Genomic DNA, 25,169 nt, shown 5'->3' with positions numbered 1-25,169 from the left:
ACTCGGCCCACGGCCTCAACTAATTAAAGGTTACATTCGACCTCGTTTGAATTAACACCTACTCGGCCCACGACCTCAACCAATTAAAGGTTACATTCGACCTCGTTCGAATTAACAACTACTCGATCCACGACCTCAACTAATTAAAGGTTACATTCGACCTCGTTCGAATTAATACCTACTCGGCCCACTACCTCAACTAATTAAAGGTTACATTCGACTTCGTTCGAATTAACACCTACTCGGCCCACGACCTTAACTAATTAAAGGTTACATTCGACCTCGTTTGAATTAACACCTACTCGGCCCACGACCTCAACCAATTAAAGGTTACATTCGACCTCGTTCGAATTAATAACTACTCGATCCACGACCTCAACTAATTAAAGGTTACATTCGACCTCATTCGAATTAATACCTACTCGGCCCACGACCTCAACTAATTAAAGGTTATATTCGACCTCGTTCGAATTAACACCTACTCGGCCCACGACCTCAACTAATTAAAGGTTATATTTGATCTCATTCGAATTGACACCTACTTGGCCCACTGACTTAACTAAATGAAGGTTACATTCAACTTCGTTCAAATTAACACCTAATCGGCCCACGACCTTAACTAAATATGCGACGTGTTCGACCTCGAACCAATACCTACTGGCCTTCGGCCACAATCAAACCTAGGTTTCATTTCAACCTCGTTCAACCTACTCAAACAAATTTATTATGACAAAGGCAACCAAGCAACAAAATCAAATAAGCGCACAAACCTGAACAAAGAAAAGGAATTAGGTACGGATAATAAGACTAACACTTCATACTTAGAATATTTTTTTTACAAAGGCTCGAATACACGCCTACAAAAAGTACACACAAGCCTGCAGCTAAACAAAATAAAAGAACAACTAATCACTGCCTGGCCCAGCAACACCACTAGCTTGATCGTCCAGATCATCTCCGCCTACCTCATATCCATCGCCAGTGGGATATTCATCCTCGTACCATACATCCTATTCAATTCGATCCACGCCCGCACCCTCCTCATCGTCGTCGGCTTCCGGTGTGGCAGGATCGTAGCCGTAAGTAAACCAAGCTTTACGTGCCTTTGCACGAGCATCCTCGAAGTCGGCTTCTGAAACAGCCCTCGCCCCCATTACATCCCTGAATATATCCAGCTGGGCCACGGCGTGAATCCATTCCTCGTACAAATCCCGCGAAATATCAGAAAAAATAGAAGTGCGGGAAGAGGACGGCTGGGCCAACAACTGCGCCTTCTCGGCCTCGAGAACAACAACTCGATCACTAAGGCTAGAAGCCTCTTTCTCCAACTCCCCTATCCGCTCATCAAGCCGCTCCTCTCTGAGCCTGACTGTCTCCAAAGCACTCTCCCGCTCAGAACGAAGAAAGCGGATCACGATTGTAAAATCCTCTGCTCTACTTGCAGCCGGCAACTGAGCCAACTTTGCCTTCTCTAAGCCCACTGCCTTATCAGAAACCTCGCCACTCAGAGCGTCCACTTTGATTTGACACTCCTTGAGCTCGACGTACAACGAAACCACCTGGGCTAGAAGATCGGCGCATTAGGACTCAACCCCATTGCTCACCTCAAGTTCTTATTCTTTGTTCCTCAACGCCCCTCTAGAAAGCTGCATTTTCTGATGACCCTCACCAACTCGTCATCTTTCCCCTTCAGTTCGTCTCGGAGAGCCCGAAAATTGCCGTTCCTACCGAACGACCTGCAAATCTCGTGGTGCTTATCACGGTATTCTTAATATTTTCGCTCCATCTTCTAAAAAATGGCCTTATACCTCTCCTCCCGTTGGTCGCTCTCGATCTCCAAAATCACGATCTAAAAGAAAGACAGAGAACGTGGAGTAAGAACGAAATTTTGAGCTCAACGAAAAAAATTATAGAGAGATCAAAAGGCTTACCCTAAGAGCGAGGCCGGCTATACTCCTCGATAAAGTGGCATCATTTAGCTTTTCAAGGGTTTTACTCTCCACATCGGAACATAGGGGACCAAGAGAAGGGACCACATCATCCGTATCTACCAGCAAATCCCGGTCCAAAGGGATCACAATAGTCCGTGTGGTCCACTCTACTCTTACCTCAAGTCGGGTAAGTCCTTCCCCCATCATCCTCACTTTCTCAGCATCCATATCGGAGCATGTCTTGTAACTTTATTCGGCTACACTTTTTCCTTTTGTGTTGACCCTGGAAGAAGGATCCTCGGCTTGTAGCGAGGCCGATGGCTCATCCTGCCGTAAGATGTCAGGGACTCTCACCGATGGCCCTTCAAAATCCATCATGGCCTCAAGGAGAAATGTACCCTCCTCGGCTCCCGACGACGGTGAAATCATGGGCGGTAACTCGGCATCATCTCCAAGTTCTATGGTCGCTGTTTCTCGAACGACGAAATCCTTCATCACCGAACTCCCCGCACGGACAGCGCCTTCACCGACGTCTATAGATCGCCTCTTACGGGGAAGCAAGTTATCACTATTTGGCGATGATTTCTCCTCATCATCCTCGTCAACTAGATGATACAAATGGGAAGTCGAGAGTCCTGCTGCAAGAGTAGTCGACGACCAAGCAGACCTCACCGCAGCAGAAGGAACAAAAGCCGTTTTCCTTTTGTGAAACGCTGGAGTAGGAGCCCTCGGCCTTCTCAAAGATCCTCAGACTGAAAAAGAAAAATTAGAAGACTGTCACTTCCTGTACAAAACTGTAACGAGCTGGCTACCATGAGGTCAAAACGGTATGGATAAAATATGATAAATGTATAGATAAATACATATCGACGAACTTACCGGTCACTGAAGGCATGGGACCAAATTTCTTGATAAAAGTCGGCCATTCACGAATCCCCACTGTGTGAGCAAGACATGGCTGACCCAGTCATTAATGTCCCAAACCAAAGAAGGGGGTAAAGTCTGAGTTACGCGAAGAAGGGACGGAATGTTAGACTACGACTAAAAAAGGCAAAACAAATTCGTGGCAAAAAAGATACTTACGGGCGTAATTCCAAGACTCAGGGAATCCGCTCGTGTTGACCACCAGGTCCTCGGTCTTGACGAAGAAGTAGTTGAGCCAGAACTGACAATTTGACTTATCGTCCATCTTCACCACCAAACTTTTACTTCCTCGGTGGCAAAGTTGCAGCATCATCCCCCTATAGAAACTAGGGGCGAAGAGATGTATCAGGTGGTAAAGTGAGACCCCACGGCCAACCAACTCCGCATTTCGTCAACATACTGATAAGCTTGTAGATGTAAGGGGAGAGTTGGTCCAGGCAGACATCGTAGTAGCGGCAGAATTCCTCCGCCAATGGGATAAGAGGAAAGGAATAGCCTACATAGAACGGATACTCATAGAACACACAAATATCCTGGGCGATGTATCTGTACCACATTGCGCCCCGCCGGAATCAGATCGATGTGAGCCAGAATTTTGAACTCTGCCCTAAACTGAGCGAGGTCAACCTCGTTCATCATCGACTCGGAGGCCTCAGGATCGTCTTGGGCAACTTCGAAAAGTCAGATCTAGTCTTTTCACTGCGAGGAATTATTTTCTCCACCGTAGGAAACCTCTCATCTTCAAAAGCAATAGAAACACCATCGCCATGAGGAAGGGTCAACCGCCATACCGGAACCAGAAGGTAGTTAACCATATTTTTGAGAAAAGGTGTTTTAAGCACAGAAGGGTTGAAAGCAGTGAGAATCACTAAAACCACTAAGGAGTTTCAAACAATAGAGGAAGAAGAAGATGCAGAGTTTGCTGGGTACAAGAAGTTTCGTAAATGTTAAGACATTAACCACACACCCCTATTTATAAAGATGTAGGTATCAGAACCAAGAAATTGATCATCACCGCGTGACACTGTAACCGAAGCAGCATGCTCTATCAGGAGGCGTGTGCGAAACGAAGCAGCATCTCGGAAAATTGCGCCATAATGACGTCAGCTGCCATGATGTCACCTTGATTCGCGGGATTTGCGACCCCAGAACTTACGGTTTACAATGGGACACGCCACTTACTCACCCCTAATCACTACGACTCATCCATATTATCTAAACATTTCGGTCACGTTATACATAATGCGCTCATCAAAAGCGGAGGGACTAACTGTATAGGCTAAAATCCGTCCCTAGAAAATTTAGCATAATATGGCATTAAGGAAAGAGTCAGTCAAACTCGCCCAAGATGTAGCAAAGTCATTGGCCGAGGTACCGACATGAGCCATAATCGAGATGTCGACAGGAGTTGTAGTCGAAATGTCAACAAGGGTCGAGGTCGTGATTGGTTATTAATGATAAGACTTGTAACGACTAATTTGTTATGATAGGATATTAAGAGAGAATATTCTAGTGGATATTTCATTCATTTGTACTATTAGGGTTTCCTAGGAAAAGACTTTATATATATAGAAAAAAGAGACAATGATAGGGGCATGTAATATTTATTTTGATAAGAACACTTTTGAGAAGAAGATTTTTTTTTCTCTTGCAAGAATACAAAGACTATCTTTTGATAAAGATTCTTGTTCATATTATTTTCCCACATTTCCACCAGATTCGAGGATTGTTTATACGAATCTTGGACCTATCGGTCACTCATAATTGTGAGGAAAAACATTCATTCAACCCATCCATTATTGGGCGAATCATTCTCCTTGATTACTTAAATGTCATTTATTGCCATTTAGTGTTAGTTATATCTCCATCAATGTTCATGCTTTAAGAATATTCCGCACTTGTTGTCATCAACTATTTACGGGATCTATCCCCACCTACTGCATATTTTAGAGATTAGTATCTAAAGTTATTATCCTTAACTAGATTTAACACTTTATTATATAAATTAAATTATTTAACCAAAAATGTTGTTTTTTGGTCAAACAACTAGTACTTTTTTATTAGTCCCTTTTAGGTAGGAAAATGGGATGAGAAATGTTTGGCGCAGAATAAAATATTGCACTTTTTAAAATGTGCATCTCGATTCATAAGTCCAATATTAATAAAATTGATTTCCAACACAAATCATCTCTACTTCAATATATTTCTTAAAGAGCCATACCTTTTTAAACTTATCAAGCATATTTTTTTAATAATATATATGTTTAAAAACTTTATTTATAAATTCAAAATTATTCTTTAATTCAAATTCAGTTTTTATATATATATATATATATATATATATATATATATATATATATATATATATATATATATATATCCTGCATGTTAAGGGCATGTGACTATAACTGTTTTTATTTTTTCTTGTAATAGCAATGATTTTCTTCTTGTGTTAATCGCTGAAATGATACTTTAAGGGTGTATTCTTAAAATAAATAAATAACCCCAAAATAATATTTTAGAACTTTGTGGGTAAATTGAACGAGGGCGGGGTAAAACTAAAAAGGGAAAGAAACCTTGATCCAAAACCTTGGAAAAGTTAAGTACAATGCCAGAAAATAGGCAAAAATATAGGGAAAAGGGACTACTCACAGTGCTCTTACTCAAATATACCTGACAAAATAAACTAAAAATTGTCCTTCATTTTGTTTTTCTCATCCAGCTTATATGCCTTTTGGGATCCGATTAATTCGAACCTAAAAATTCATATTGGAGTAAAACACTCCCGACAAAGAGGACTTCATCCCAAAGCTCGAATCGAAATCTCTAATTAAGAATAAATAAATATTTACACTATTTTACCATCACTTTGTTGGTAAAAGAAATTTGTCCTACCCAACATTTTTATACAAGTAATCCTTTCGTTTTAATTTATATAATAAATATTTGTTATTAATGCATTCCGAAAAGAATAATATATATATATATAAGTAATTTAACGTTAAATTTTTTATTTTACTTTAATAAAGAAGTTTTTATGGTCAAATAAATATTGTAGCTCCACCAAAACTTTTATCGTTTTTGCTTTAAAGATGAATTAAAAGAAGGATTTTTTTAAAAAAATTCATGCTAAATCAAAATGCGTCGTTTAAATTGAAAAAAAGAAATAAATCACTACTAACTATATGTAAAGTTCTTGAAGTAGTGTAGCATGTCCAAGGCGTCTCAGTTGACTTGGACTTTTCTTCTTTGTTTCCATCTTGTAGCTTGGTCTCCATTTTGGACAGAGAAAAAGGCGCAAAATTTACCAAGTCTTTGAACCGTCTCTCTGAATTCCCTCTGCTTTCTTAACGGATTCAATAGGGGTATATGTTCTTCAGTTCTTGTCCTTTCTTATTCCCAAGTCAATAAAAAAAGTTCCTCATTTCTCTGTTTCTGTACAAGTCTTTAAATCTTTAATTTTCTTGGAATGCGGTAAAAAAGCTAAAGTTGATCAAGTGCGGTACTGCTATTGAGAATTTGGTTACTGTAGTTGCATAGTATTTAGATGGTGAAGAAAAAGAGAGCAAGTTCATTGGATGTGAGACAAGCTATGGATTTCTTGAATCAGTTGTTAGCTGATAAGCCAATTCTTCCGTTTGTAATTCCACTATTTTTAGTTGTTTGGGGGATAGAGAAGTGGATTTTCTCTCTCACCAATTGGGTTCCTCTTACCGTGGCTGTCTGGGCAGTTTTTCAGGTTAACACTTCTCTCTTATTTGACTTCACTTGATTGGTTCAATTTGGGATGTGAATTTCTTCAACTATATTGATCTTTAACAAATTCTTGGATCTATATGGAACTAAATAATACTTATATTTTTTATATTTGCCTGGTGACATATTGCTTGATCTTTTGTGTTTATTTTTCTTCTGATGTCATCTGTGGTTTTGTACTTTGATATCTCCACCGACAAGCAAACTTTTATTTTTTGAGTTTTTTCTAAATCAATGTGTAGAAGATCGTTATTTCCTTGTTGCAGTGAGATTTTATCAAAATATCTGCTATTAAAATCGGGGAGCCTTGACTTAACTGGTTAAGTTGAATCCATGTGACCGGGAGGTCACGCGTTCGAGCCGTGTATTGCAGAAATGCAGGATAATGTTGCGTACAATAGACTCTTGTGGTCCGGCCCTTCCCCGGAGCCCGCACATAGCGGAGCTTAGTGCACCGAGCTGCCCTTTATCTGCTACTAAAATCCTCTTCAGTGTTGGCAATATTCTGCTTAGTGCCTTTCTTTCCAAGAATGTGTCCCCTATTATATTTTGAATAGAGACAAAGGTATATAAGGCTCTAATCAAACACCAACTTTTCTATTTGCAGTATGGAAGTTACCAACGCAAAATTCTTGCAGAAGACTTGAATAAGAAATGGATGCAAGTGTTGCTGGAGACATCAGTAATTTCATTGCCATTTTCCTTGCTTTTTCTTTGCCACTGTTTCCTGAACGAGTTAGGTTAATGCGTTACGGTTATTTTGCTCTTTCTTTTTTTGCCTTCTACAGCCAACAACACCTTTGGAGCAGTGTGAGTGGCTGAATAAGCTATTAATTGAAATTTGGCCTACTTATATGAGCCCTAGGCTTTCTTTGAGGTTCTCTTCTATTGTTGAGGTAAATTGCTTTGTTCTGTATCTCTCTCTGTATGTGCAGGTGCTTGCATTTTGCTCAACAAGCAGCGGAATCTTAACTGATACGTAGTTGAGTGTTGATGGAAAAAGTGGATAGGATAAATATAAATGCATATGTGATACTCTGTGATGACACTGTTTTTTTTAGCACATACTTAAGTTTCCATTCTGTTATCTAAATATTTGCCTTTTCTTATTTTAATTGTTATGACACAGAGACGCATGAAACAACGAAAACCAAAGTTGATTGTAAGTTTTCTTGTCCGCCCCTTCATATGAAGATTGGTACTAGAAGTACTAAATGTTGCCTAAGTTACAAGAACTGACAGCTGACTTGATCATGATTTTAGGAAAAGATTGAATTACAAGAATTTTCACTTGGTTCTAAACCTCCGCTCTTAGGGCTTCGTGGGATACGGTGGTCAACTTCGGGTGATCAGGTTTGGTTCTAACTTGTTTTTTCTTTCCTTTTTTTTCCTTTGTATTAAAAAAATGGAGAAGATCTGTATTCTGACTATTACCTTTGCGGACAGCGAATTGTGCATCTTGGTTTTGACTGGGACACTACTGATATAAGTATCATGTTGCTTGCCAAGTTGGGAAAGCCATTAATGGGGACTGCTCGGATAGTTATTAACAGCATCCACATCAAGGGTGATGTATGTACATTTTTACCTTTTCAGCCTCTTGGTTTCATTTAGTTATTTTTTGTGGGTACTTACGGTTCCACAAGCCTACAACTGTACCATAAATATTTACCTTTTACACCTCGATTTAGGGCAGAAGTGGAGCAGCTTTGCTCAAACAGCTCTGCTTCAAAAGAATTTACTTAAGGGTCATATTTCAGTCTTAAAGTTCTGCCGTTTCCTTGGCTCCTAGAATTACTGATGTGAATTAACGGCTCTTTAATCCAACTATTACAGCTCCGCTTAGTGCCAGTTCTAGATGGAAGAGCATTTTTATACTCATTTGTGGCGCCTCCGGAGGTTAGGATAGGCGTTGCATTTGGTAGTGGTGGAAGCCAATCTCTTCCAGCAACTGAGCTGCCAGGTGTTTCTGCATGGCTGGTATGTGACTGGTTTACTACATTATGACATCTTCCTTCCCAAACCTCGTTTGGGCAGTAAATTTTCTAATCTTAACTACACATATTCTATTAGAATGAGTAAAGCTTATAGCTTCTATGTTATTGACTTTTCTCTCTTTTGTCAGTTTACAGAATTATTCTGATTCATTACTAGTAAGTAAATTATTTTGCTTATTTTATTTCACAGGTTAAACTTGTTAATGACTCCTTATCTAAGCGGATGGTTGAACCTCGCCGTAATTGTTTTTCTTTGCCTGCGGTGAATTTATTCAAAAGGGCTGTCGCTGGTGTACTCTCTGTGACCGTGATGTCTGCCAGCAAATTGTCAAGAAGTAACCTGAGGAGTAGCCCTTCCAGGAAACAGAGCTCATCGACAGATGGTTATGTGGAGAATCTCCATGATTACAAGGATTTGCGGACATTTGTCGAGGTTGAACTTGAAGAATTAACCAGGAAAACAGATGTCAGACCAGGATCCTGCCCTAGATGGGACTCAAAGTTCAATATGACTCTACATGAAGATGCAGGAACAATTAAGTTCAATTTATTTGAATGCACTCCTGGCAGCGTGAAGTATGACTATCTGACAAGCTGTGAAATAAAGGTGAATCTATGTAAATTAATATGCTATGACCCATGTTTTATATATTAAAGCTCTGTTACATGACTTGTTTATGGGTATGTATCTCACACAAGTTTGTTTAAGTATCCTATACAAGTGCGTCCAGTGTTTTGCTAATTTTTAGTGTATTCCAAAGATCTGCACGACATACCCACACCCTTATCACACTCGTCAGACACGGGTATATCTTGGCCAATGAAGGTCCGCGTGACGTAGTATCAAAATAATTTCAGGTTGACTTGAATGTCATAGCATGATGGGTAAATTTGGGATGATAGTGCATCCAATTTAGAGACGTAGTTGTTATTAGTTGATTCCAATTAGTCCTTAATGACATCTTTTTCATGTTTCTACCTTCAAACAGAAACTATGAATTAGCAGCAAGGAGTGAGCCTTACTACATTAATTTTTCAGTTCGCTCATTTTACAGGCTGAAACATTTATTGGTTCTCTATCACTCTGTAGTGGCATTTGACACATGATATGGCTTTATGAAACAGATGAGATATGTTGCAGATGATTCAACAATATTTTGGGCGACGGGAGCTGACTCCGCTGCTATAGCCAGGCGTGCTGAGTTTTGTGGTAAAGAAATTGAAATGACGGTTCCATTTGAGGGGATTAATTCAGGAGAGGTAGGAATCTAGCTTTAAACTATGGTCTTTTTAAAATTGCAGCCTCTGTAATTCTCCTTACACTGTACTTTGGCTTCGTTTGAGCTTCCACATCTGCACACTGTGTAATTGATAATGATAATGCAAAAAACATAACAAAGAACGGTATTATTCACAATCTTATCATCATAAACATGATGTATTTCAATTTGTACCCTTTCGTGGTATCATAGATTCCTTTGGACCGTCAGAGGCAGCACACTTGTAGTAAAATATGGATTGTCTTATCCTGCTTACAGCTCTGAAAGTTCAAGTCAATGGCTAGTTAGGACTATTGAAAGTCAAAGAGAATATTATTAATGTTATGTCATAATTAAAGAATACCAAGAAATGGGAAACTTCCCTTAGCATAAAATTTTCGTATTTAATGTAGTCTATGATTTCCCTATATCATGTAATGTACGTCCTCTTGTATTGTTCAACTTCAACTCGGTAAGTGTTTTCCCCCTCTTTTATATGGTATTAGAACTTGATGATCTTGGAAGAGAATTAATTCTCAAAATTTGTAATTGACACAGTAGGATCAGGAACTTAGCATAGAATTTCCGTATTTTATTTAGTCTTACATTTCCTTTTTCCATGTACCTTCAACTCCTACGCGGAGCCTTCTTGCATGTTGTTCAAATCAAGTCAAGAAGAGTCCTTCCCCTTTATTTCTCTTTCCAGAAGGACCTTAACAAGTCTAGTTTCCCCTTCATTCTGTCTGTTTCTCTTCAACCAATAATAATATTTAGGTTAATATGTACCACATAACTAGTTCTTTGTCCTGCTTCTAGTGAACAACTTCTCTTCACGTGTGAGACTGCCTTATTAGGATATGCTCCATTCGAAGTAGAAGGATTGAAATGACAAAGAAATTGATGTTCATTCTTTGTGGTTTTATTTGGTGTAGATACGAAGTTATGTAGTACTAATAATTTCTTTGTTTTAAATGATTGTTTCAGTTGACAGTGAAACTCGTCTTGAAGGAATGGCAATTCGCTGATGGTTCACATAGCTCGAACGGTTTACCTATCAGCTCTCAGCATTCACTCAATGGTACATCAAGTTTCCTACCTAGAACAGGTAGAAAAATATATGTGACAATAGTTGAAGGAAAGGACCTTCCATCAAAAGATAAATTTGGAAAGCCTGGTTCTGGCTGTTACGTGAAATTCCAGTACGGGAAGGTATATCTCCTCTTTTTTCCTCACAGAACTCGTCACTTGAAATATCATTTCTCCAAAACTAAATTCCCATATATGTTCTTCATTTATGCCGTTCATGAATTGTTTTAGAAATGGAATACTAAAAGCTCTTTTAAATTTCCTTATCTTCAATATTATAATACAAGGGAGCTTGAGTGAATATGTACTGATCCTTTAACTTTTTCTCAGGCTCTGAAAAGAACGAAAACTGTGCCACATACTTCAGATCCTACCTGGAATCAGAAGTTTGAATTTGATGAAATAGGTGGTGGCGAATATCTGAAGATAAAGTGCTTCATTGAGGAGATGTTTGGAGACGAGAACATTGGTAGTGCACGAGTAAGCTTAGAAGGACTTATAGAAGGTTCCCCAAGGGATGTGTGGATTCCTCTTGAGAAAGTGAATTCTGGAGAATTGCGGCTCCAGATAGAAGCAGTCAGAGTTGATGACTATGAAGGATCCAAGGTATTCTCGATCATAACTGTTATTGGTCATTTAGTAATTTAATGAGGAAATGATGAGAAAGGAGGAGTTTTAGATTAATGTTAAAGAAAAGAACATCCGAGAGTAAAAGGAAAACTATCACACTTGCATGTTCATGCTTGATTATGATGCCACTTTCCTTCTGACTTTGGTGTTTTTAGAGTTCAAATGGTAGTTCTTCCAATGGTTGGGTTGAACTTGCTCTCATCGAGGCAAAAGACCTTGTTGCTGCTGATCTCCGAGGAACCAGCGATCCTTATGTGAGGGTACAATATGGCAATTTGAAGAGAAGAACTAAGGTTAGAATTTAGAGATAATGCTTTTTGTCGTTTTCTTTTCACACTTCTATTATTTGCTGAAGTTTTTTTGTCTCATGCTGAAGCTAATGTTGCAAACAAACTGTATCATCAAATATAGACCTTTTTGGAATTGTTGAAACTTATTCGGAAACCATAACTGCAAAATACTAGAGCTGCAAAGAGAATAGGAGAGTTGAAATGGCTTATCTCTGGTCTATATTGAAAAATATGAATGTTTAACAGGAGTTTCCGATCCGTCTTGGATTATTTGCAGGTTATGTATAAAACTTTGCATCCTCAATGGCACCAGACATTAGAATTTCCCGATGATGGGAGTCCCCTGGAGTTGCATGTTAAGGACCACAACCATTTACTGCCAACAGCAAGCATAGGTGATTGTGTCGTTGAATACCAAAGGTTGCCTCCAAATCAAATGTTTGACAAGTGGATACCCCTTCAAAATGTGAAGAAGGGAGAGATCCATGTTCAAGTCACACGCAAAGTTCCGGACCTAGAAAAGAAAACAAGCGTAGATTCTGAGTCCTCAGTAACCAAAGCACGCCGCCAAATCTCTAACCAGGTAAGAGCAGGTCCCTATGTAATTTACATTGTGTAGACGACTATGTTGCTCGGACTCTCCAAAAATGTCGCTGGGTGCGTGTCGGATCCTCCAAAAGTAGCGTATCTTTTGAGGAGCCGACACGGGTGCATCAGCATTTTGGAGAGCCGCGCAACATAGGTAGACGATCAGTAGGCACCATATTCTTCAACAATTTGCTGACATATTACCATTGGTGTTGGATTCCATCAGATGAAACAAATGATGATCAAGTTCCAGTCTTTTATAGAAGACGATGATCTTGAAGGACTTTCAGCATCGCTGCACGAAATGGAAAGCCTACACGAATCCCAAGAGGAGTTTATGGTCCAGCTTGAGACTGAACAAACACTTTTGCTCAACAAGATAAATGAGCTTGGCCAGGAAATCATTAATTCATCACCTTCCTATGCTTTGGGTAGAAGACCTACTTTCCCTTGAAAAAACTGCAATCCCATTGTTTTCCTTTTTGTTAATATACAATCAATATATGATTTTCCCCCTAGATAGGTCATAGGGTCCATATTAATCTTGTCAAAATTTTCAAGCTGTATCATCGTGTATATTAACTGATACCTTCACAGTTCACACGTCTTCAAAATGAAGCCATCACACAGCAGCCTAACTTTTTTGTAACTGTAATACAGAGACATGAAAGTCAGTTTCCTCTTCTTGGTGATAAACGTTATGTTTTGTATATATAAGGAGTCAGTATTACATCTCTCTTCCTACAATATATTTCATTTGATGCTCAACTTACTTCTTTTTCTATCCCAGACATCTAATTTTCTTATTTGTCATTTAATCATATGGTATCCGGAAACCCACTATGGATTAATTCAAATACATGGCGTAGGGCTTTACCAACATAGGCGAATTTAGGGGGCAGAAGGGGTTCACCCGAATTCCTTTACCGGAAAATTACACTACTGTACATATAAGGCAAAATTCTACCAAAATTTCTCAATTCTTCAGCTGAGACCTCATAATCTTATCCTTTCCACCTTATTTGTAGGTGGTTGACATTGAAGAATTAACCTAAATAGCTACTCACCCATTCACTTAAACTAAAAATTAGTCAGTATATATATATATATATATATATATATATATATATATATATATATATATATATAAAGTACAAAGGTTTTTAGTGAAATTTTGTTCGTCTTTTTTACCCTTTTAAAATAACGTTTACACTGGATAAAATTGTAATTTAATATTTTCCTAATATTTATAGATTTGAAATTAGCTAAAATTTTAGTTATTAAATTTTTCCTTATTTGAACTAGAAAACCCTAATATTTAAGCTTATTAATCCCACAAAAACGCTATGCAATAGAATGGATTTTATGGACTTCCAATTAACTCCAATTCCTATGGGTATCTAATTGCTTTGCATAAAGGAGAAGAAGGAGATGTTCATCTCCATTACAACACATTGGTACTATCTTCTTTCTCTTTAATTTTGCTTTCGTCTTTTTAATCCATCTTATATTTATTTTAATGTGTGATTTATGTTCAAATTTTCATGAATTTTGTTTTATATAACATCTTATTTTTCTTTTCACTACTTTTTTCATATTCTCAAATTCATTATTTTTTTTATTTCTATTTATTATGTCTATTTCACACATCAAGATAACTGTTATTTCCTTAGTTTTCACACGTAATTAGTCATACGTAATAAGTGGAGAGGGATGAGATTTCATTGAACTATTGTGAAATTCAAATCAGATTCATATTAAATGAACAATAAATAACTTCTTATTTAATTTTCTTTTCTAATAAAATTTCTCACTTGATTTGGTATAAATGTGAATCTCTTACTGCAATGTTTCTTGATTTTATTATATAACAACAACAACAACCCAGTATAATTTCACTAGTGGGATCTGGAGAGGATAGTTTGTACGCAGACATTACCCCTACCCTGGGATAGAGATGTTGTTTCCGATAGGAACTCGGCTCTCTCCCTCCAAGAACTCCCCACCTTTGCTCTTGGGGTGACTCGAACTCACAACCTCTTGGTTGGAAAACCCACTCTTGTCCTTGATTTTATTATATATTCTTATTAAATCTGTTGTATACATATTTAATTTGACAATATATTGTACAGTTAAATTTGATTTCTTATAAATGCATTTTTTTGTTTTATTTGTAAATTTGATAGTAGACAGCTATGAACAATGAAACTTTATTTGATTTCTATAGCTATGGTAAATTTTGGTTATTAAATCTTTTTTATTTAAATATGTAGGATTCCTAATTTGCACCTACATTTTATGACAACTTTATTATTTCCTTATATTCATCAATACCTTTATGTTAAGTTTTATATAATGAAGTAAATTACTTTTTATGCAAGTCAAGGTCTCCTATTCATACTAAGTTATCTAGCAAAGTAGAAAACCCATTATATGAAGGAGGCCTGTTTTCGTTGGCATCGTTATTTCACATTTCAATGAGTGAAGCCAAGGTAATTTGCTAGAAATTAATTCGTGTTAACGATCCATGCGGTATTTCATCACTTTCGTTCAACAAATTGTCATTGATACTGCACGTTGTACTACATATGTAGTACATGTTTTATACTTTTTCTATTTTTTGTCTAATTTAGTAACTATGTTAATTTTTTTGAACAAGATAAATCCTTAGATAACATAGAAGCAGAAGTGATGTATGTCAGTTGGGGTGTACAAATGAAACCGATAAACCGTACCAACCCGATAATTCGAGTCAAACCGAGAAAAAAAACCAGACTATGGTTTGGTTTGGTGTTGGGAAAAAAAAACCCGACCATATTTGGTTTGGTTTGGTTTTAACTTAAAAAAGTCAAACCGAAACCAAACCACCCCGACATTATATGTATAGAAGTTTTAAATATATTTAATACATAAAAATATTTATGGTAGCGTAGTTTATAAATATTTCTTAAGTTTTTTCATAATTTTATCTTTTAACGTATTATTTCAAGCTTGGGCTTATAATTTTTGGATGCTCCAATAAGTTTTATAGTCCATAAATGTTAGTAACTCAAATAAATCCTAAACCAAAATCAAATCAATACGGATGCTAATAAAAGACATTCAATTCGATTGTACTATGAATGAAAATAGTGTTGGATATCTATTTTTTAGTTTTTTCATGGTTTAGATAAAATGTATAACTTATTTTTCTTTTAGTGGTTAGTCATGTAAATAATAGTACTTATTAGTCATAATTTTAAATTATGTTTGTTTTCATTATGGCTTATTATTAATATTTATTTTATGCGATTTTATTATCTTTATTGTTGAATATTTTAGTACAATGCCATGATTCATCTCATATTTATGTTATTTTATTAAAAAATACCTTATATAATTCTGTCTTACTAGGATTAAAGAAATATATGGAGCACAAATTTTACGTTTTTTCCTACGAAGACTTTATAAAAAAAACTGAAAAAATTCGAAAACCCGAGAAAAATCGAGATTAAAAAACCCGACTTTTATTTGTTTGGTTTGGTATTTAGATTTAATAACCCGATACAATTGGTTTGGTTTGGTAATTAGAAAATGCGAACCAACCCGACTCATATACACCCCTACATGTCAGTTCAACAATTAATAATCGATAGCTTAATGTCATTACTACTATATACAAATTCTTCAACCATGTCCTATGTCAGTTGGGAACATCTTTTATCACGTTTGGAAAATATTCAAACACCATAGCTGCTAATTTATAAAAAAAAATCACTTTAGCCACATATATGAGCAACGTAACATTTGGTAATTTAAAATCCATTAAAAATTTAAATTTTATTTGAGTAATGTAATAATTTTTATTTTTTCCATGTTACGGAAAAATATTTTACACTTGGGAGGAGTTAATATTAACTATTAAAAATGAATCAATAAAAATTAAATTGGTTCTTTTAATGTTGAGAATACCTAATTAAGTTCTTAAATTAATTATTAGCAAAAAACTCAATTCAATTATACTCCAAATTCATCAAATAAGTAAAGATATTTTCAAGTTGACAAAACTCTTAGACTACATAAATTTATTTTCATAAGTATAATAAGGCGGTAAAAGAAACTAGACAAAAGAGCGAGACTTGAAGCAGTAAGGATGAAACACTGGAAGATGACATATTAATTGTCATTTATTTTTTTCCTTTTCTGCATAGATTCCATTATCTCCCACTATGGGGAATTACACTGTGTATGTTGTTATTGTCATTGTTGCATATATTCTAATGACAGTTCCCTATATTTTTTTTTACATATTAAGTTATTTGTCTTAAACTATTAACTCAATAATATTAGTCATTTTTAAATCTTATATGGTCACTACTATATTCCCGAATCACTAAAAGACAAAAAATATATATTTCAATTTGTATTATTTGATAAATCTTTGAAAAATTGTGATAATTGTTTTTTGACTTTTTGCTTTTCTAATAGAAATACTTATAACTTTTATAAGATATTCCCGCAGAAGTCCTAACAATCACAATATAACTTCTAAGAACTTTTGTAGGACATGATTTTATCCTTTATAGTGCTAGCTAAATGTGATTCATTATTTTCAAAGCTTATACTTTATAAAGTTTTTATTTTATAACTCAATCACATTGTTTAATATGTTTTATATAATTTTATAAAACTATGCATTAATTAATATGGGTACACGCGCAAAGCGCGTACCCTAGCTAACAAAAAGAAATGGAATTTTTACATTACTATACACTATTTTAATTTTTATTACCCGGTCCTCCCTACTCAAGTTTTAATATAATTACATATTATATACCCAATTACCAATTATGTACATTTTTAGGCATTTAATGATAATAATTAGTGTCCTAAAATCACTCTAATTTTCACTCCCCTCACGTTTCTCTCTCCACAAACACTCCCCCCTCCCCCTACGTATCTTGCACTCACCCATGTTTTTCTCTCCACAAACTTCAGTATCCCTCCATTAATGCCTATTTCCACTCTTCTTTAAAAATCAGTCTACATTTTTTCACTATTCTTCAAAAATTTCTCTCCATTTTTATAGATTCAAGCTCTAAATACTCTACCACACACCTCCATTAACGCTTGTTACTTGCTTAATTTTTAATGAAGAAGAAAACAGTTTCGAAGATCATCCCTAAAAAAGTTAAAGTAGGTGATATTCCTACATTTGATTTGAGTGTTTTCTTAGAGAATTCACCCAAAAAAGTTTCAAAATCAGCACATGCAAAAGAAGAGACCAAGCATAGGCTTTCCCCTCGTGAAGCTAGGGCAGAAGCTCGTACAAAATAAAAGCACGATATGGATGCTGGTGAATGAATTTGCCAGATAAAGTTGAATACATCCTTGAAGAAGTTGAAACAAAGTCCGAGCATCCGATAGATGCTCCATCTCCATCCGGACATAAGCAGGCAATTGGAATAGATGACAAGAAAGATATTGTGAAATAAATAAAAAATTAAGAAAAGATTTGACAAGGTAACATATATACATAATCCTAGAGGGTTTCTTTAATTTATGTTATGCAAATTATTTCGTTAACTCTTTCTATTTTAATATGTAGGTTGGTTTAGATCTTGGAACTTTCAAAAAAGAGGTTTTTGAAGAATTAGGTAGCATTCGACTGCTACTCAATGATTCAATCGAGACTGTTTTACAGGCGATAAACAGTCAAAAGGATAACATTGATGCTAAGGTTTCATTTGAAATATATTCATTTTAGACAATATTTTTTACCATGTCTAAGTTTATATTATCATTCATAAAGTATATAGCCTAACAAATTAAATGCTATTAGTTTACTGGCAGTTCTACAAAAAATGATGAGCACTCCAAAGAAAAGAACAATCAACACTTTTCGGGTAGTAGTGCTAAACCAGTGCATGCCAGCAGCAGTAAAACATGCATCTACATTATATCTACTTATATCTACATATCTACATTATGTCTACAATATATCTACATATCTATATTATGTCTACAATATATCGACATATTACCTAAATTACCAGCAACTAATCTGCATTATATTTCCAATGGTTTTCTTAGTTACAGGGCACGTGAATGACATAGAAATTGAGGAGAATGTTCATGTAGGTGTTGATTTATCTTCCCAATTTGAAGGGGCATTTGATGAAGAGAATGCATGTATGATTTAGTACATGTTATCATCACATTTCACAATACATTTTGCATATCATCTGCAGGATAACATTTTAACAAATTTACTACAATTAAACTATAATTTTATATGTAGTGATGTTAATGTTTACTACAAATTATCTATAATTTTATTAAGTTATACATATTTATTGTAACAGAGAAGGAAACTATGCATGTAGAATCTCCAAAACAGGAAGCTACAATAAGCATTCCAGGCGAACAAAAAAATGAGGAGAAGGAGACAAAAATGCAATCTCCCATTCAAGAAGAGAACGTTATACAACAAGGAGATGATTGCTGTGAAGATTTCAGTGGTATTATACATTACATTATAATTGTAGGGGGAAAAAAACAGGTTAAATATAAGTTTCAATTTGCAATAAGAGCTGATGCAACATGTCTTCTTATTCTTTTGTTTTAAATTTTGAAGGTGAACCAGCCAACTACATTAATGTAGGTGATTCGGACAATGACTCCAGATCTCAAAAAAGAGAAGTAACACTTGATGATTTTGAGTTGTCAGAGAACTTCTCCCAGATTGTTAAGTTCGGCGAGCTTAATGAAGATAAAACAACCCTTGTGCATCAAGGAAGAACAAGGCAGCCTGGAAAGCATGCCAAATCCCCTTTTCTCCCTTTTTACAGTTCTGGGGGGAGCACTTCTGTTGGACCTCTAATTTTCCTCATCAAGCATCTATTTACTGGGGTTATAAGCAAAGATGTTGATCCTGACTTGTTGGAAGAATTCAATAAGTGGTTATACTTTGGTACTGATACAATTTCAAAGAGGTTAGTTTATACAATTTGTTCATATTTTCAAGTGCATTCATCTTTTGTATTTCCACTTGAATCTACATATTTATTGTAATTGCTATGTGTTTAAATAGGAGGAAGGCGCCTTATTCTGTAAAACATAACCAGCTTAAGCCGTGGTATGATCTTGGAGTGGAGAAAGTTAATAAAAAAGAGTGGTTTTATACTTTGGTACATCCCGGGCAGGTCCTCAGCGACACGGTAAATACATACCCTGGCAGAATTTAATGACTAGTTGTAGTATTCTGTCATCTAAAGATTTTGTAGTTTTTTTGTTTAAAAATTGTAGTTAAATTGTATGAAGCATTGAAAAATAATGAAATCTATTTTTATGCAGCACATTGATGTTATTTTATATTATTTGAGAAAGAAAGGAAAGTATGATCCTCAAAATAAAATACGGTTTACAACCACTGATTGTATGTTCAAGACTAGAATTGAACAAATTTATCAGAGATACATCAATGCTCCTGCCGATAAGAAGCTTGTTGTTGTCAAACCCCAGGACATCATATCATACTACATATTGGGGTATAGGTTACTCGCAAATGTTGCATGAGATGAAGTTGATTTTGTGATTATGGCCATAAATATTGTGGAGAAATTTCATTGGTTGTTGGTTGTGTTTGACATTACCGATAGGGTTCTATATGTTTATGATTCTATTGTCTCTTCACGAAATCACAACCTTGTTGAATCTGTTGTTAACAAGTTTGCTGTAATGATCCCTCTCTACTTGTCATGCATCGACTTCTATGGCAAGCGTCCAAACATCAACTACAAGAACACAAAGGCATACATTAAAAAAGGTATTACCGACCCTCTTGACATTCAGTGGTTGGTCGGTGAGATACCCCAGCAAAAAGAGGGATCACTGTATGAAAAAGCTATTTTTCCTTCTATCTATTTAACAAATTTTATTTTGCCATGAATGATAAATCTTTTCCCCTAATTTTTTTTGCAGTGATTGTGGTGTATACATTGCTGCATTTGCAAAATATGTCAGCATTGGAGAGCTAGCAATTTTAAAGGAAGACCTTTCTGATATTGATCAATATCGTAGACGATATGGAGCGCTACTTTGGGATTATGCTAGGAAGAAGCAAGATACTGGTGCAATTAGTGAGAGCGAGGTGACTGGCAGGTTAGTAAGAAGAAAAAGTGCACCAGATGTGAACGAGAGAACACAAGTCCGGAAGAAGAAGAATTAATTTCCCTTTTCTGTAAAAAAATTATAGTTAAATTGTTTAGTTGTAGTTGTTTTGTAGTAAAAATGTAGACAAATTATTATCTAAGAACAAGTCAGTTGAAGTTTATTTGTAGCAGATTTGTGCTACAACTGTTTTACCCTATATTTTGTTATTTTATCCAGGATATTACCACTTAGAATAGGAAACATCTGTTTTTTTTTGGTTGAAAGTTGTTAGTACTTGATATCGTTATTGTTAGCATATAATTTCTTTACAACTTAACTACAATTATGTATTATACATACAAAAAATACATAATCCAATCAAGTTATGAAAGGCTGAAATGAATACGCTCAGTAATTAAACAAAACAAATACAAACCAATTGTATTAAGAGCTGAAAATATTTCATTATAGGAGACAGTCTTTATTCAATTTATCAACACAATTACACCTTAACTATATTTCTTCAGAACACCTCAACACAATTTATTAAAAAATCTTGTGACTTTATCAAAATTTATTTCCTCTTGGGAGTATTCTTACAAGATCTTTTGTTATGCCCTTCTAGTCCGCAGTTGCCACATGAAACCTTGTACTTCTTTGCATTTACTTCATCATATGGTTTGTATCTTTGTTTTTGAGGTCTTCCTGGCTGTCTTTTCTCCGTAGGTGGCATTACAACTTCTTCAGCTATATGTTGTGGCACATTTCATTTGCTTTCGTCAGGCAGCGGATCTACTGGTATTTCATAAGTATGCAAAAGGCTCTCCCTCGTGTAATAAGGAGAACAATAGTTTTCATAAGACTCATTCCTGTGCCTCAGAGCCGCCAAAGCACGTGCACAAGGAAGTTCATCAAGCTGGAATTGTCCACAACTACATCTCTTGTTTTGAAGACAAACAATAAAGCGTTTTACACCATCTATCAATGTATGGATGTGATCTGTTGAAGCCCTCACCTATATTTTAATTACACACAACAAGTTGTCAGAAACATATACAAAATAACTACAATTATACAATATTTTATCTACAATTAACAGTATATATTTAGTTTGATGGAATCATTGATCTGATGTTACTGGATATAGCTTACTCTCATCTTCTGCGATAATGTACCCTTTACTTTCAATAACTTTTCATTAGTCCAACGTTCAAGAAGAGTCCTCATGTACTCTAATAGTTCTACTATGGGCAACTCTCTTGCATATTTTGTTATCGCATTCAATGACTCTGCAATGTTTGATGTCATCGTTCACGTTCTGTTCACCGTAGCACGTACCCGAGATCATCTGTGATAGCCAATATCGTATAGGTATGCTTTAACACGCGTGTCGATCTCTTCAATCTTTGACATTCTTTCATTAAATTCATCAAGCGTGTATGATCGTGCCGTGGTAAAGTACAATTCGCTTAACTTTAGATGACCCTTCTTGAACTTTGACCTTATATTTGTCCAAATATGCCACATGCAAGCATAATGTGGCATGTCGGTATAAACAATAGATGTTGCCTTCAAGATACACTCATTCCGATCTGAAACAACACACATATTTAGTTTTTCACCATACGCATGTTTGAATTGCTCAAAAAACTACTTCCATGATGCGTCATTTTCTGAATCAACAACAGTGTATGCCAGTGGTAATATGCTACCTATCACATGTGGCAAAAAGAAATTCAATTTCCATAATAAAACTGGAGATGAAAAAAAAATACATACTAAAAAATAAATTTACAACAATATTTCTACAATTAATCTACAATACATGTTGCATCCATTGTGCTAGTTGTTAACATTATTCCTCTATATGCCGACTTCAAGAAGGTCCCATCAACTACTACAACTGGCCTACAATACTCCCAACCCTTGATGGATGTACTAAGCGAAATAAATGCGTACAAGAAACAGTCATCGTCAGTCATCTGCAATTTAACTACCGACACCAGATAAGTCTTCTCCAAAATATACAAATAACTTGGCAAGCGATTATAGGAATCAGCAGGATGACCTCTCAAAAATTCCAAAGCCTTTTCCTTTGTTCTCCAAGCTTGCATGTATGTTAAGTTTACATTGTGTTGCGACAATATATCAGTTTGTATGTCTTTTGGTGTGTAAATTGTCTTAGGATCCACATATTTTGGTATAACCATGCTACCAACTACTGTGGCAGTCGGTTTGCATTGTATGTATGTATTGTCCATCAAAGAGCATGTGTGCAAGCTATTGAATTTTCGAACCTTGAACGATGCTGGATCATTTATGTTGGTGGACTTGAAGTGCCATGTACAATTGTCCCCAACACATACCAGGCAGTAGCTACAGAATAAAAACAATTTAAAGAATGTTATGAAAAATGTAGCTACAAAATAATAGGTTGTTTAAGCATAAAAATCTTATATTTAACAATTTATATACAAAAAAACTATAAATTATATACAATTTGTATACAATGATATTACAAACTATAAAAAAAAATACAAAAAAACTACAAATTAAACAAAAATATGATGTTGACAATTGAACTGTTCCTACCTTCTTGCGCTAGACCTTTTCACCCTAAATTGGAACTTGTTCATGACAGAATAGTTCTTCATTGCACTGGTAATTGTTTGCTTGTCTTTGTAGACTTAGCCTACTTCAATAACATTTGGCGTATGTTCTGTTATGATGATACTTTCATATTCCACTATCGCCGGAGATGTTGGCATATCAATCAACTTCAATGTTCCAGATAAACCTGCACTCAATTAAAGCTAACTACAGTTCAGACATTGTCGCGCCCCTTCTTTCTCGCAAAATAGGGTTTCAACACGTGACAACTCTTTTAAAGGAAGGGTGTTAAAAGAGATAGTCGCCACCTAACGGGTTTGAGGTGCGTTAGGGCACCTATTTGCAAATAACTATGGTTTAACCAGTTTGCGTCACCAAAGATCGGGTAAGGGCTCAAATTACCTCGAGGAGAAGGTGTTAGGCATTCCTCGAGGTCCACAACTATGGGTCCCGGCCGAACTCGAATTATATGAATTAGTCAAAAACAAGAGGGAAAGACAAGAAGTTTGGGCAATTATCATTATTAGAAAGTCCTTGAGTAAACACAGATAATTGGTTTAAAGACAAGATGGGGGTCCTAAGTTTTTTAGCCTAAAGGATCACCCCGTGCAACATAAATAATACTTCGTAACTCTCTCGAGGTGGGGTGTTACTCGTATTATTCAGCGGTCACATACTATCATCTCCAGCTACCCGATTACTATCTTTAAGTTTTTACTTAAAGAGCGCTAGTTGATTCTAAACCATGCCTTATGCGTGCACTACCCGTCCCATGCCTATGGTCCAGGAGGCATTTGGACCTCTATTTTGGGTGGTTCTAGACTTAACTTAGGTTGCTCAAAATAATAAAACTAGGTGACATACAAAATAAGTTGGACTTCATGTGAAGGCAATTAAGGGCTCAAGTTAGCCTCCACACTTAGACAACAAATGCACGCAAACAAATTAGGCGTTTGGCAGTTTCAGAATTGAGACAAGTTAAAGCCATTAAGCCCTATAGACATGGTTTCTATGTGACCTTGGGATTCAAGCGTGCAGGCAATTTCGAGCAAGATGCCATTTTAGAATGAATTCTAAGTGACTATGCAGTTGCCTACTGATTTTAGGTTATAAGAGGTTAAAACTATAAGCATGATATCTAGGTGATTTATGCAGTAATTAGCAATGATAATTGCAGGAGAATATTCATAACTGCTTAGTTGGATCCTCTAGGCATGCTTTCTAATAGTGACAATGACACAGTGTTGAAAGTTCAACATTAGCACTTAAAGGAAACGAGCAAGAAAATCAATAATTAAGACTGATTTTAGATCCTACATGCATGATTTCTATAGTCACAATTAAGGCTGATGGCTGATTTTAGATCCTATAGGTATGATTTCTATAATCAATTGATCTATATGTAGGATTTTTAAATTACAGATTAGGTAGCATGTAAATTAACAGAATTTTATAGTGCCTAATGAATATGTTGTAATGCACATTGAGACATTGGTCATTTAATTTCCTATAGGCATGGTTTCTAGCACGTGGAAGCAAAATATGTCAAACAAATTAAATACCTATAGGCAGGTTATCTAACACACACAGTAGCAGAACATATTTGAGCAAAGTAAACACCTATAGGCAGGTCATCTAACACACACAATAGCAGAACATATTTGAGCAAAGTAAAACACCTATAGGCAGGATTTCTACCCATTTCAATGCAAGTATTAAGATAAACCCCCTTTTTCCAATTTTACTAATACCCCAATTGTTATTACAACATTATTACAGACCCAATGAATGGCATAAATTAAAGAGTAAAATAACTATAGTGAGCCTACAGCAGGGCCAAAGATATTCCCAGCCAGGCCAGGCCTTCATTCTCAAGTTCCCATAGTTCACAACAGTCTAGAAGTCATATCTTCATTTACATAAGGCAGCCAGAAACCAATTGATTCAGCTAGTAGGTGAAAAACA

At 35.8% G+C, this 25,169-nt stretch overlaps 3 protein-coding genes across 3 annotated transcripts; 1 reads left to right on the top strand and 2 right to left on the bottom strand.

The window, feature by feature from the left end:
- Window positions 1-6,034: 6,034 nt before the first annotated feature.
- LOC107770041 (uncharacterized) lies at window positions 6,035-13,229 on the top strand. The gene is made up of 14 exons (XM_016589300.2): window positions 6,035-6,594; window positions 7,219-7,293; window positions 7,400-7,507; window positions 7,741-7,773; window positions 7,875-7,964; window positions 8,058-8,183; window positions 8,448-8,591; window positions 8,799-9,215; window positions 9,734-9,868; window positions 10,852-11,076; window positions 11,284-11,559; window positions 11,739-11,876; window positions 12,151-12,456; window positions 12,688-13,229. Exons 1-14 carry the CDS (start codon window positions 6,403-6,405, stop codon window positions 12,913-12,915), a joined length of 2,493 nt encoding a protein of 830 aa, XP_016444786.1. The 5' UTR covers window positions 6,035-6,402; the 3' UTR covers window positions 12,916-13,229.
- Window positions 13,230-21,360: 8,131 nt separating this feature from the next.
- Window positions 21,361-21,902, bottom strand: LOC107770043 (uncharacterized). The gene is made up of 2 exons (XM_016589302.1): window positions 21,747-21,902; window positions 21,361-21,609 (listed from the first exon to the last, which is right to left on the bottom strand). Exons 1-2 carry the CDS (start codon window positions 21,900-21,902, stop codon window positions 21,361-21,363), a joined length of 405 nt encoding a protein of 134 aa, XP_016444788.1.
- Window positions 21,903-22,244: 342 nt separating this feature from the next.
- On the bottom strand, window positions 22,245-23,248 carry LOC142179803 (uncharacterized). The gene is made up of 3 exons (XM_075250679.1): window positions 23,187-23,248; window positions 22,420-22,970; window positions 22,245-22,306 (listed from the first exon to the last, which is right to left on the bottom strand). Exons 1-3 carry the CDS (start codon window positions 23,246-23,248, stop codon window positions 22,245-22,247), a joined length of 675 nt encoding a protein of 224 aa, XP_075106780.1.
- Window positions 23,249-25,169: the final 1,921 nt, after the last annotated feature.

Source organism: Nicotiana tabacum, chromosome 4 (assembly GCF_000715075.1).
Source record: "Nicotiana tabacum cultivar K326 chromosome 4, ASM71507v2, whole genome shotgun sequence".
Lineage (NCBI taxonomy): Eukaryota > Viridiplantae > Streptophyta > Magnoliopsida > Solanales > Solanaceae > Nicotiana > Nicotiana tabacum.
The sequence above is the reverse complement of the archived record's forward strand: the minus strand, read 5'-3'. Positions and strand labels throughout refer to the sequence as shown.